Source organism: Rattus norvegicus, chromosome 9 (genome assembly GCF_021556685.1).
Source record: "Rattus norvegicus strain SHRSP/BbbUtx chromosome 9, alternate assembly SHRSP_T2T, whole genome shotgun sequence".
NCBI lineage: Eukaryota > Metazoa > Chordata > Mammalia > Rodentia > Muridae > Rattus > Rattus norvegicus.
Genome location: NC_141542.1, coordinates 6,745,231 through 6,757,243, shown reverse-complemented (window position 1 = coordinate 6,757,243; position 12,013 = coordinate 6,745,231). Strand labels below are relative to the sequence as shown.

The following is a 12,013-nucleotide window of genomic DNA, read 5'->3' as shown; positions in this document are numbered from 1 at the left end:
CATGTACCAATGATGTGAGAAAGTCTTGCAGTGTAGTCCAGGCTGGCCTGGACCTCAGTTTCCCAAATGCTAGGATGACAGTCATGTTCCCTGAATACCTTTAATGTGCAGTTCTCAGCTTGGGCGCTTCACTTACCGATTTCTGTGATCCAACCTATTCCTAGTCTTGGCACCTAGATGCTGTTTTCCATTTCCAAGTTACATTCCTGGGGTCCTCCTTATCTCCTGACAGGCCCAGCGATATATCTTATCCAGGCCAGCCAGGCGTTGGCTTGGGGAGAGAGTGCTTTACATTTTTGGATAGTGACAGGGCTGACTAGTGCTTGGCCTCAGCTGCTACCTTGAAAGCTGGGCCCTGAGCAGCCTGGGTGAAGTGAGGGCTTCCTCTCACCGGCAGCAGGACACCAGTGCAAACTCAGACCCACCACCCCTGATTGATTGGGAATACCTGTGGAAGGGGGCTAGTCCTTGGGAATGTCCATGCTCACTGAACATCCCTGTCCAGCTGTCTGTTGGTCCTTTGAGCCTGGGTCTAAGGTGCCATCCACCCTAGGACAGGGTGTGCACTTGTGTTTAAGGGCAGAGCCTTGCCTTCAGGGGAACTCAGTTCAAGTGACTTTTGAAAGCTATGTTTTTCTTTTTGAGAAAGGATCTCAAGTAGCTCTGGCTGGCCTTGAACTGGTGCTGAGGATACATAGTGTCAGTCTACGCCGTGCCTTAGATGGAACCCACAGCTGCTTTGTTGAATGCTCAGCACACATTCTACAAACTCGGCTTCAAACTGTGTGTCTTGTGCAGCGTGTGCATGCCACCACATGCATGTGGTGTCAGAGGAGTCTCTCCTACCATGTGGATTCTGCAGTTCACACTCGGGGTGGCTCTGTGGCAAGGGCTTTTAGGTGCCGAGCTCTTACCACTGCTTACTAGCCTCTGATGGCCTCACCTTCAGCAACCCTTCCCTGGCTTCCTGGCCACAGGGGCTACCCACATGCACTGCCATACCCACCATCAGTTCTTTTCCTTTGTCTCCAAAGCCCTTGGTCTGTTGTTGCCCATGGTCACTTGCTGGGTCTCATGGATTCAGAAGTCTGCAGAACCTGTGCCTTTCTGGGAATGATTTGTCACTGCCTCCTCTTGATCTGATACTCCAAAGCCCAGACTGGCTGTAGCTGTGGTTAGCCTTCCAAGAATGGGATTCCCAGCCCTTAGCTATCCCCTAGCCTCTCCCTTTTCCTGTTTTGATGCTGCCTCAGCCAGGTCCAGAGACAAGGGCATGATGTCAATCCTGGCTGAAGCGGAGATGGACTAGTGTCATGTGCCCTTCCCAGTCCCTGTTGGCCCCACATGGCCTACAGTCCAACATGAGACCTACAACAGGCCCCTCCCAGTCGCCCCCTCCCAGTCGCCCTGTACTTCTTCCACTGACAGCAGGTGGGGTGGGCACATGGGTTCGTAGCCAGCTCTGGACTTGCTTCTGGCTGATGGTGTGACACTCATAAATCAGAGGCATCAGGGTGTCGGAAATGGGTCTATGGAATGTCTGGGTGGGTGAGCCATCAATTCTTAGGGATGAGGATGTGGGGACAAGGTGGGTGGGACCCCCATGGCTTCCCTGGGACATGGAAGTGATTTTAATCCCCAGGACAGGCAGGGAATAAATTGAGGGCACCAAAGCCTCTCGGCATCCTGGGACCTGCCTGTCACAATGGCTGCAGGAAGACTTCGGATCTTGTTTCTGCTGCTCCTGTCCTTGCACCTGGGCCTTGGCTGGGTCCTTGATCTTCAAGAGGCTCCTGCGGCAGATGAGCTCTCATCTGGGAAAATGGCAGAGACTGGAAGGACCTGGAAGCCCCATCAGGGTAAGAATTCTTGGGGGCCTCCTAACTCTACAGTTCTTCCTCTCAAAGCCCTCACTTTGCCTCACAATCCTATTCTACCTTGCACTAGGTAACAACAATGTCCGCCTTCCAAGAGCCTTACCTGGTTTGTGCCGGCTGTGGAGCCTGACCCTACCAGTGGCTGAGCTTGGCCTGGGCTATGCCTCAGAGGAGAAGATTATCTTCCGATACTGTGCTGGCAGCTGTCCCCAAGAGGTCCGTACCCAGCACAGTCTGGTGCTGGCCCGTCTTCGAGGGCAGGGTCGAGCTCATGGCAGACCTTGCTGCCAGCCCACCAGCTATGCTGATGTGACCTTCCTTGATGACCACCACCATTGGCAGCAGCTGCCTCAGCTCTCAGCCGCAGCTTGTGGCTGTGGTGGCTGAAGGCGGCCAGCCTGGTCTCTCAGAATCACAAGCAAGAGGCAGCCTTTGAAAGGCTCAGGTGACGTTATTAGAAACTTGCATAGGAGAAGATTAAGAAGAGAAAGGGGACCTGGGGTTTGTTTTTTTTTTTTTTTTTTTTTTTTTTGCTTGTTTTCTATCAGTAGTGAATGCAATAAACGATATTCTTATGGTCTTAAGAGTGTGTGTGATGGGGTGCGCCCTGGCAGCCACCATGCTATGTAAATCCTGAGACCTTGATCATCTCTTAAGGGCCCCAGCCCTGGCAGATGGTAATTTGAAGATTCCCATGAAATCATTTTCCTACTTTATTCACAAGTCTAGAGGATATGTGGAGAGGTTAGCAGGCTGGAGGTGGCTCTTCTGGCCTTCCTGGCCCCATCCCCTCTGGGAGGGAGCGGCAAATCACTGAGATGCGTCGGCCCCGGGGGACCCGGTGTGCCCCAAAAAATGATTCTTCATCTCTAAGGATCTCATGGGAGAAGTCATATCGGGCTGAACCCCTGCAAGAAAAGAAAGGCCAAGTAGGTGAAGGGAGGGAAGTCTGTCCCTTCATCATTTCTGTACTTTTTCTGGGTAGTGGTGATGGTGACTTCCTCTGCTATGAGAGCAGAAACAAGAGCTGTTGGAAACACTTGGCCTCATCTGGGGGTTCTAGGCTAGGTCATACCTTAGGATATAGAGAGAACCAGGTTCCAGCAACAGTTCCAGCCACTGCTCAGGTTCCTGTGTATGCACCAGTTTCATAACACTTGGAGACAACAGGGAAAGGCCAGCGATGGTAGATCCACAGAACTGGGAAAGGGGTACGGTGTATATGTGGGGTCAGGCTCAGTTCTACCTCTCTGCCCACCGACGACCTGGCTAGGAGTTCTGAGGGACTGCCTTCTGCTTCTGCCTACCTTGACACTGTCAACGTGAGGCTTGATGTAGCCCCGATGTTCCAGGTCCAATACATGGACCAGAGATAGCAGGGTCTGGTCAGGACCAAAGGCAGCGGCACGGACCCGCTGCAGGATGGCCTGGCTTGCATCAGACCAGCAGGATTTCTCTGTCTCCCTGAAGCCGTGGATGGCCTGTACCGAGAGCTCAGGTCATACCTGGGAACTTCCAGGGCAGGAAAATGAGGTGCAGAGGGGCACAGTTCAGGGCAGGGAGTTTTATCTCACAATTTAGCCTTTAAGCTGGCTCAGTGAGGTTTCAACCACGCATCTGGTCTTCACATTTCGATTCCCAGTGGTCCCTGGTGCTGGCCACCCCAATATTCAGTATTTTGGTCTCCAGTTTCAACTTGATCCCTCAAGTTCCTAGAAACTCCCAACTGCTGGCACTCCCTCTCCCAAGTCTGCTTTCTATTCCTAATCTTGTCGTCAAGCCCCTCAACTCCAGAACCTCATGTCTGAAGTGACATCCTTGTCCTCATTACCCATGCCTTCTAATTCCAGGTCCAGCCCCACACCACAGTCCCTGTTCTTGGTAAAGCCCACCAGTGATTTGCCCCCCCCCCCCCCACTGTAATACTGCACTGCTCTATTCCTCTTGAGCCGGCTCACCTTCTCCAGCTCTCACCCCTTCCCCTGCTCTAAGTACCATCCACAACCCCCCAGCTGCTGGCCTTCCCCTGGACTACTCAGCTCTGGCATTAAGATCAGCCCTGCTCCCATAGGGCGTCCTGAGTGACTGTCACTCCCGAGTCCCCCATCACCTGCCACCTCCCACACCAGAGAAACTGGTCGCAAGCAGCAGACGGAGCCCCATGTCAGTTGGTCTCACCCGAACCTACACCAGGCCTTGCCCAAAACACACCGTCTCCCCCCGCAACCTGGTCCATCATGCCTAGGTCCCAGGCCCCAGCTTCACAGCTCTTCCACTCCGCCCTGCCGAGGACCCCGCCCCCTCATTATGTCCCAGTGGGCGTCCCCGTAGCTCGCCTCTCTGCCCACTCACCGAGTCCCAGTGGTCGTACTCGTAGCGCCGGCGCCGCAGCTGGGGCTCCAGTTCGCGTGTCAGCGTGTCCTCTTCCTCCTGGCTCAGGAAGCCTGGATGCACTACGGCCTCATCACGCAGGCGGCTCAGCACCGCAGAGTCCGAGCCGCGCACCCAGCCGCACCCAGAAAGCAAGCGCATCGCTAGCCTCCAGCTGCCCGCCATCTTCAGGACAGACCGCACAAGGCTGAGCCACGCCCCCACAAGCCATTGGCTGACACTGCGCCACGCCCACCAACTATTGACTCTCCTGTTCGCTGCCGCCCCCCAACACGCACTCAACTTATTAGATGTGCTCCAAGTCAGTCTACTGATGGTCCCACCTCTCAGCCCTGAACAAAGTCTCAAGCAAAGCACCTGATGTGCAGAACAAGGAAGAGCGGAGGTTCGGGGTCACGAGGGGGCAAAGCCAAGGTTAGAAGGTCAACCAACCTAAAGAGCAAGCCTATTGCCTGTCAAACAGCACACCCTGGTGGAGAAAGGATAACTCAAGGTCAGCCCTTGAATTTGAGGCTAGCCTGAATTACAGGAGATATTGACCACAAAATAAGACGTTCAAACAAATAAGACCAAATAATACAATCCCTACCTCAAATGTTGTGAGTTAAATTTAAAAAGAGGGGAAAAAGTTACTTTCTTCCACACCACCCTAATAAACTGGGCCTAGGAAAATGGCTCAGCATTTGTCAGGAAGCATCATGGTGGCTTTGGTTTGACCCCCAAACACAGTAGTGCAAGCTGACTCCTGCACTTGTGATCCTCTGACCTCACAGGGTCATGTGGCACCTGCCCCCATAAACTTGTCCAGTTTCCTTTTTTAGCGACACCTACATATCCAATCCTCTGCTTCCATTTTAGCAAAATTCTCTCAAAATTTCCTGACATCCTCTCTGGCTTCAGCTGGCTTTTGGAGGTGACTTTGTGACCTGGTGAGTCACTAGTGCCAGGTCTCATGGGTCTGAGGATCAATCCAAAATTGGTGGTAGCTTCTAGTAGAGCCTTCACCCTAACTTTTAACTCTCTAGGGGCAGAGCCCCAGCTCAGCAGGTAAGAATATACTCAAGTTCTAGCACCCACAAGGAGGCTTCAGGGGACCCAACACCCTACCCTTTTTTGGCCGTGGGTACTGCACTCACATGCAGAAACCCACACATAATCAAAAATAAATGCATAAACCCATCTTTCTACCTGCTGACTTTGGGGTAGTAAATGGCTTAAGTCCGCTGTCAGCCAGGTGTGGTGGTGCACTCGGGAGGCAGAGGCAGGTGGGTATCTGAGTCTGAGGCTAGGTTGGTTTACAGAGATAGTTGAGGACAGCCAGGGTTTGCTGACTGAAGTAGTAGTTTGTCAAGGTGAGAGAGGCCTGCTGTTTGGAGATGTAATGCAAGGTGCTTCAGACATGGGACAAAGACCACAAAGATTTAATTTAAAATCACAGTGTCTCAGGCAGGCTGCCCTGCTGTGAGGGCAACCTCAAACCACATCTCCTCCAGGGGTTTTCTAGCCCAGCAGAGGAAGTGTAGCAGTCCTCAGTCTGGTCTCCACACTCCTGGAGAGGAGGTCAAGTCCTTAGGTGCCTGCTGGGGCAGGAGGGTCCGCTGGTGCTGTGGTGGTCTCCTTCTGTACCAGTTCTGGCTCATCCTCCCCATCCTGAGGCGGGTGGACCAAGACCTTGTCCAAGATGCCAAACTCTTGGGCCTCCATGGGGCTCATGTAGCGGTCCCTCTCCATGGCTGACTCTGGGGAAAGCAGTGTATGAGGTAAAAGCCTGGGAATATTTTCCCAAATCCCTAGGTTGAAGCCCATACCAGTCAGGGGTGATTTTATGGAGTCGCGAGGGACCCTACCACAGGATCTATTCCCTTATGAAAAAAAGGAAACTGTTTGGGAGGCAAAAGCAAAAGGGTTACGAACCAAGATCATGTTTTACAAGAAAGAGAGAGGAGTTCCCTTGGTTGAGCACTTTCCTAACCCACACGGAGCCTAGGTTTTATACCTAGGACCACCTGCAATTCCAGGAAACTGAAGGTGTGGAAGCCATTTGCTTCAAGGACTGAGAGCAACACAGAAGCATCACCACCTCCCAGGCACTGGCTACTCCTGGCCTCCCTGGGTCCAGGACTGAGATATACACATTCCGAGCATTTTAACTTCCAGCCCATGATGTTTTGATCCAGCTCCCCCAGTTACATAAGACACGTGCTTATTCTGACAATTCTTCCCCGTGGGGTTTGAGAACTTCTCTGTGACTCAGTCTCCCCAGTAGTTAAAAAAAAATAGGTTTTTGTTTTTTTCAGACTGGATCACATGAAAGGGATGATCTTCAACTCCTGATTTTCCTGTCTGCAGTTGCCAAATGCTGGGATGAGAGATCTGTATCACCACACCACATTGGTTTAATTTTCACTGATTTCTCAAATACAATCAGGTCCCAGGACCCACATGTAGAAGAGGATCACCTCCTGAACACATCAATAAAATGCAACCAGGGCAAAGGTCACGTGGTGAATCTTAGACTGAACGTATGTGACCAGCAACAAGATCTATAAAAGAATGGCATGTGGGACAGCAAGATGGCTTGGTGGGAAGAGGGGCTTACCACCAAGTCTAATGACCTCAAGTTCAATCACCACACCTAGTGGTATCAATAGAGAACCGATGTTTACAAACTGGCCTCACATCACTGTGGCAACGCATGCTCCCCAAATCAACTATTTTAAAAAATGAAGTGTCACAGGTACCAGGGAAGTGCCTACTTTCTTCTCAAAACAACCTCTGTAGCACAGGCCAGCTGAGCCAGCTTCTGTGACTGAGACTGAAATCCAAAACACTCTCTTGGCCAGTCTACAGCTCCTGATTCTCTACCTCCCAGTACTGGGTGACAGGTAGGTGCCAACATACCCAGCTTGCAAAGTTGATCTAAAGGACTGGGGATTTTTAACCAAAGGGAATTCTGCCCAATATGCTAGGAACTTTTGTTTTATGAGAACCCATGTCGGGCCAGGAATATTTCCCCAAGGCTGGAGAGTTGGCTCAGTGGTTAAGAGGACTTGTCCTGGCAGAGCACCCAGACATGAGGTCCCTATTATACCTCACAGCCATCTGTAGCTTCAAAGGGATCCTATACCCTCTTCTCACCTCCACAGGTGCTTCACACATATACAAACAAACACACACACACACACACACACACACACACACACACACACACACACCCCACTTACAGACATATAGTAGGCTGGAAAAACACCCACACACATATATTAAGAAAATAGATGAATCGGGGGGGGGGGGGGGGAGAAAAACGTATCCTTAAGGCTCACCCCTTGTCCTCATTGGGGAATTTCGACTGGGACTCTACACCCTACCTTGCTCCCAGCCCCTGTCTGAGAGATCCTTGGCAGGGTCCCACCCAGCCCCTAGCTGGGAAAAGGCTTATTCGAGGCAGGAGCTCTGCCATAGTCACAGGGCCCCGAGCTTTAGGTTCAGGGTACTACTCAAAGCCCTCCATGGCCCTTCATTGTAGTGGTGTGGTTCTAGCTATCCAGGTGGGGAAGCCCTCTGACGTGCCAGTGTGCGGTGTGAGGCTGGGTGCTCACCGATCACCTGCAGGCTCTGCTTGGTGTGCTTGGCATAGATGTTGTACAGCTGCCTTTTCAGCTTCATGATCTCCTCTGCCTGGATAGCGATGTCTGTGGCTTGGCCCTGAGGAGCAGTAAGTTGGGGAAGAAAATGAAGCCCAGAGCTGGAGGAGCCTCTCATGGGACACTAGTGAGGGAGCCATCCCTGTGTCAGACCTCTGCTTCTGAGTGTATCTTCTTCCCACTGATTTTTTTTTTTTTTTTTTTAGTTTTGTGACAGCATCTCTTTATATAACTCTGGCCGTCCAGAAACTAACTATGAAGTCCAGGCTGGCTTGAAACTCAGAGATAAGCCTGTCTCTGCCTCTGTTGCCTGAGTATTGGGATTAAAGGCGTGCACCACTACGCCTGGCTCTATTTTCGTTTTTATTCTTCCTGGCATTGGAGATGGAACCCAGGGCCTTACCTCAGCTTGGCAAGCATTCTACTCCCGAAGAGCACCTCCCCAGCCATGAAAACACTTATTTCAAAGCAGTGGCAGCAGGAGGCAGAGGCAGCAGGATCTCAGTGGGTTAGAGGCTAGCCTGGTCTACATAGTGACCTACAAACAGCAGAGCTACACGATGAGACCCTGTCTCCAACAAACAGAGGGAGAGCAGCAGTGCTCCCGTTCTGGTCCCCACTAGACGTCCCGTTCCTGTCCCCACCAGACATCCCGTTCTGGTCCCCACTAGACGTCCCTGCAGGATGTGCACTCACCCTGGCTCCTCCAGAGGGCTGGTGGATCATGATTCTGGAATTGGGCAGCGAATGGCGCATCCCTGGGCTGCCAGCAGCAAGGAGCAGGGAGCCCATGCTGGCAGCCTGTCCAACGCACCATGTGCAGATGGGGTTCAGAATATATTGCATTGTGTCGTAGATGGCCAGGCCTGCAGTCACCACACCACCTGTAGGCAGTGGAGCAAGTAAGGACCCAGGGGGATCTTACCCCAGTACCCTTCCAGCAAGGGCAAATGTTAGTGGGAGGGGGTGACAGAATCAAGAGGAGAGGTAACAAGGAGGGTCTTTCCTTCAGAGTTAGCTATAATCAGACATGTACATGTGACAACACACAGAATTAAGTAAAAGGCTGTTAGCCACCTCCCAGCCTATGTATCAACATAGTAAGGCTAGCTAGAGGTACACAGGCACAGCACGAAGCAGAGGTGAGCATTCTCATTGCCCACTTGGAGCTTTGATGAGAAGACAGATAAGTGCCTGCCAAATGTCCAATCATTGAAACTGCCTATCCTTGAGCTGCTGAGAAGAAGCATTATCTGGCGACGGTGCTCACCACCAAGCCTAACAAACTGAATTCAATGGGCAGGACCCACATGATGGGGAATGGCCACAGGTTGCCCTCTAATCTCCACACACACGGTGGCATGCATTCACACATACATAAATAAATGTAGCCTTAATATTTTTCTTAAAAATCAATTACTGGGCTGGAGAGATGGCTCAGCAGTTAATAGCTCCGACTGCTCTTCCAGAGGTCGAGTTCAATTCCCAGCAACCACATGGTGGCTCACAACCATCTGTAATGAGATCTGACGTCCTCCTCTGGTGTGTCTGAAGACAGCTACACTGTGCTTGTATACATAAAATAAATAAATAAATCTTAAAAAAAAAATCAATTACTTCTGCAGAGTGTAGTGGGTCACACCTGCCCTCTGAGGCTACATGGAGTCCTGTGGTGGGAGGACTGCAGAGAATATGGGCTACAGAGTGAAGCTCTGTCTCAAACACTTTTTTTTAAAAAATTTAATTTGGCTACTCTCAAAGCCAGGGAGAATGCTCAGTTGGTAAAATGATTGCTTCACAAGTATGTGGACCCAAGTTCAGATCCCCAGTGTCCACAAAGTAAGCACGGCAGCACACGCCCAGCGCTGGGGAGGTGGAGACAGAAGAACCCTTGGGCTCACTGACTGGCTAGGCTAGAGTACTTGGAAAGTTTCAGGCCAGTAAGAGATACTCTTGGAATGATTTTAATTAATTAATTTGTTTTGTTTTGCTGAGACAGGGCTTCTCTGTGTAGCTCTGGCTGTCCTGGAACTCACTCTGTAAACTAGGCTGTCCTCAAACTTAGAGATCTAATGCTTCCTAAGTACTGAGATTATGGCGCTCACTACCACCACACAACTAAAACATCCTAAATTTCTTGTTTTTTTGAGATAGGGTTTCTCTGTATCTCAAAAGATCGGTTTCTGGCTATCTTAGAACTCACTATGTAGACCACCCTGGCCTCAAATTAAGAGATCCATTTGCCTCTGCCTCCCAAGTGCAGAAATTAAATGTTTATGTACAACCATACCCTGCTTTGAGCAATTTACATTTTAGATTCTGCAGAAGGCTGCTGCAGCTCTTCCCCAAAGGGGCTACCTCTGACCCCAGATCCCTACCACCAGGCTGGCCTGGCTTACCTGGGCTATTGATGTACATATGAATGGGTTTCTTGTTGCTTTCTGACTGTAAGAACAACAGCTGGGCGATGACCAGGCTGGCCACGCTGTCATCAATCTGTGGGTGGGGAGAGCAGAGATATTCTCAGCTTGAAGATGGGATGGATAAAGGCTTAAGAAGCCCTGGCAACCAGGAATTTCCAGCGTAGGAAGCGATGGGTCAGTAAGCCCTAAATAGTGGAAGACTACGCTGAGGACAGAGCTGGGAGCGAGTGCTCTCCTAGCATGCACAAAGCCCTGGGTTTAAGAAGCACTGCCTAAACCTGGTGTGGTTTAGGCACCCTGATCCCCACCTCGAATGTCCTGTCAGCTACATAAGGAGTTCGAGGCCAGCCTGAGACGAATAAAACGAAACAAAGAATTGCTGAAAACAGCAGACTATGGTAATAATGCACATTTTACACCCCAACATTTGGGAAGCTAAGGCAGGGCAATGACGGAAAAGTGGGGACTAGCCTTGACTACAAAGCAAGAATTTTGCTCAACAAAAAGAATGTTTATGGTCAGGGTCTAGGAGGTCACCAAGGATGAGGGGCGAAGACAGACTTTGACAAGGGAGACATGTTGGAGAGACACCTTGCTGTCTCCCGGAAGGACCGGGGTCGCTCACCGGGCCCATGACGCACACGATGCGTTCCCGCAACAGCCTCGAGTATATGTCGTAAGCGCGCTCGCCTCGACCCTTTGTGGGAAAAGAAGAGGTGAAAGGTCAGCGTCCCTTGCACGCCGACCGGTTACAAGCCTCCGCGCCATGTCCTCATCAGGTCCCCGTACCGTCTGCTCCACCACTATAGGGATGAGTGGGAAAGCTCGCGTCGCAGTTCCATGCAGGTTGCTTCGCAGGGGTGAATCGCTCCCAGTACTCCATGGCGGGGAGAAACGCACGGCGAAGCGAGACAAGAGAGCCCGGCACCCGCCCGCAGCTGCCCGCCCGTCCCTCAGCAACACTCTGGGCCACATGCCTCCGTGCATCCAGGCTTGGTTTCCGGAACTACAACACCCGGCGTGCTTTGCGGGAGCCGCTGGCTCGTCCACTTCCGAGAACGAAATAGGCGGAGCCGAAGAAGGCGGGGTAAGTCTGTGGGTGGGGTCCTCGTTGATAGGTGTTCGAATGAATAAGGAAAACCCGCGTCTCTGCCCCATGAAGGTTCTCGGACAAGACTGGGCTGTCCCCGGTACCCAGGCTGGAAGAAGCTCACGGATGGGTGAGAAAAGGCCTAGGCGAGACACGTGCCCGCCACCTTCTCTCCCGTAGCAATCCTCAGGTCCACCTGCTGGCCTGTAACCAGTCGGTCTTGCAGAACTACAGTTCCCAGCTACTTTGAGCCCGTGACTCCCGCGTATAGGCTCGCTAGAGAAAGGGGGCGGGCCCTGTCTCGGGGGCGGGACTCAAACCAGAAGTGGAGACCAAGACTCGCTGGGGGATTTATTGAACGATGTAGCTTACAGAATTGTGAACACTGAGATAGGGGAGGAGACCTGGATCTTTGGCCGGACTTTTGCTACACCTGTATTTGTTTTCAGAGGGTGCCCAGCTTTCTAGAAATGTTACTTTATTGTTCCCATTCAAAGCGAAATTTGGGCGGTAGGTGGACAGTTCTACTGTCCGTGTGCACAGTCCTATACCTTGAGAAATACTGTGCCCACCATCTCGATCTGTCGC

General features: G+C 51.6%; 3 protein-coding genes across 5 annotated transcripts; 1 reads left to right on the top strand and 2 right to left on the bottom strand.

The window, feature by feature from the left end:
- The first annotated feature begins 1,620 nt into the window (after positions 1-1,620).
- Positions 1,621-2,461, top strand: Pspn (persephin). The gene is given in 2 exon segments (NM_013014.3): positions 1,621-1,859; positions 1,948-2,461. Coding segments are annotated over 2 exon segments (471 nt in total). The 5' UTR covers positions 1,621-1,705; the 3' UTR covers positions 2,265-2,461.
- Alkbh7 (Alkbh7 RNA demethylase) lies at positions 2,325-4,459 on the bottom strand. Its single transcript, NM_001109384.1, is given in 4 exon segments — positions 2,325-2,785; positions 2,953-3,077; positions 3,185-3,358; positions 4,230-4,459. Coding segments are annotated over 4 exon segments (666 nt in total). The 5' UTR covers positions 4,434-4,459; the 3' UTR covers positions 2,325-2,622.
- A 1,209-nt stretch (positions 4,460-5,668) lies between these two features.
- Positions 5,669-11,337, bottom strand: Clpp (caseinolytic mitochondrial matrix peptidase proteolytic subunit). Of its 3 annotated transcripts, none has more exons than XM_087565024.1 (6): positions 11,125-11,337; positions 10,927-11,032; positions 10,312-10,408; positions 8,609-8,796; positions 7,868-7,973; positions 5,669-6,007 (listed from the first exon to the last, which is right to left on the bottom strand). In XM_087565024.1, the coding sequence occupies exons 3-6, from the start codon at positions 10,328-10,330 to the stop codon at positions 5,838-5,840; spliced, it is 483 nt and encodes a 160-aa protein (XP_087421150.1). In that variant the 5' UTR covers positions 10,331-10,408; positions 10,927-11,032; positions 11,125-11,337; the 3' UTR covers positions 5,669-5,837.
- Between the last annotated feature and the right edge of the window lie 676 nt (positions 11,338-12,013).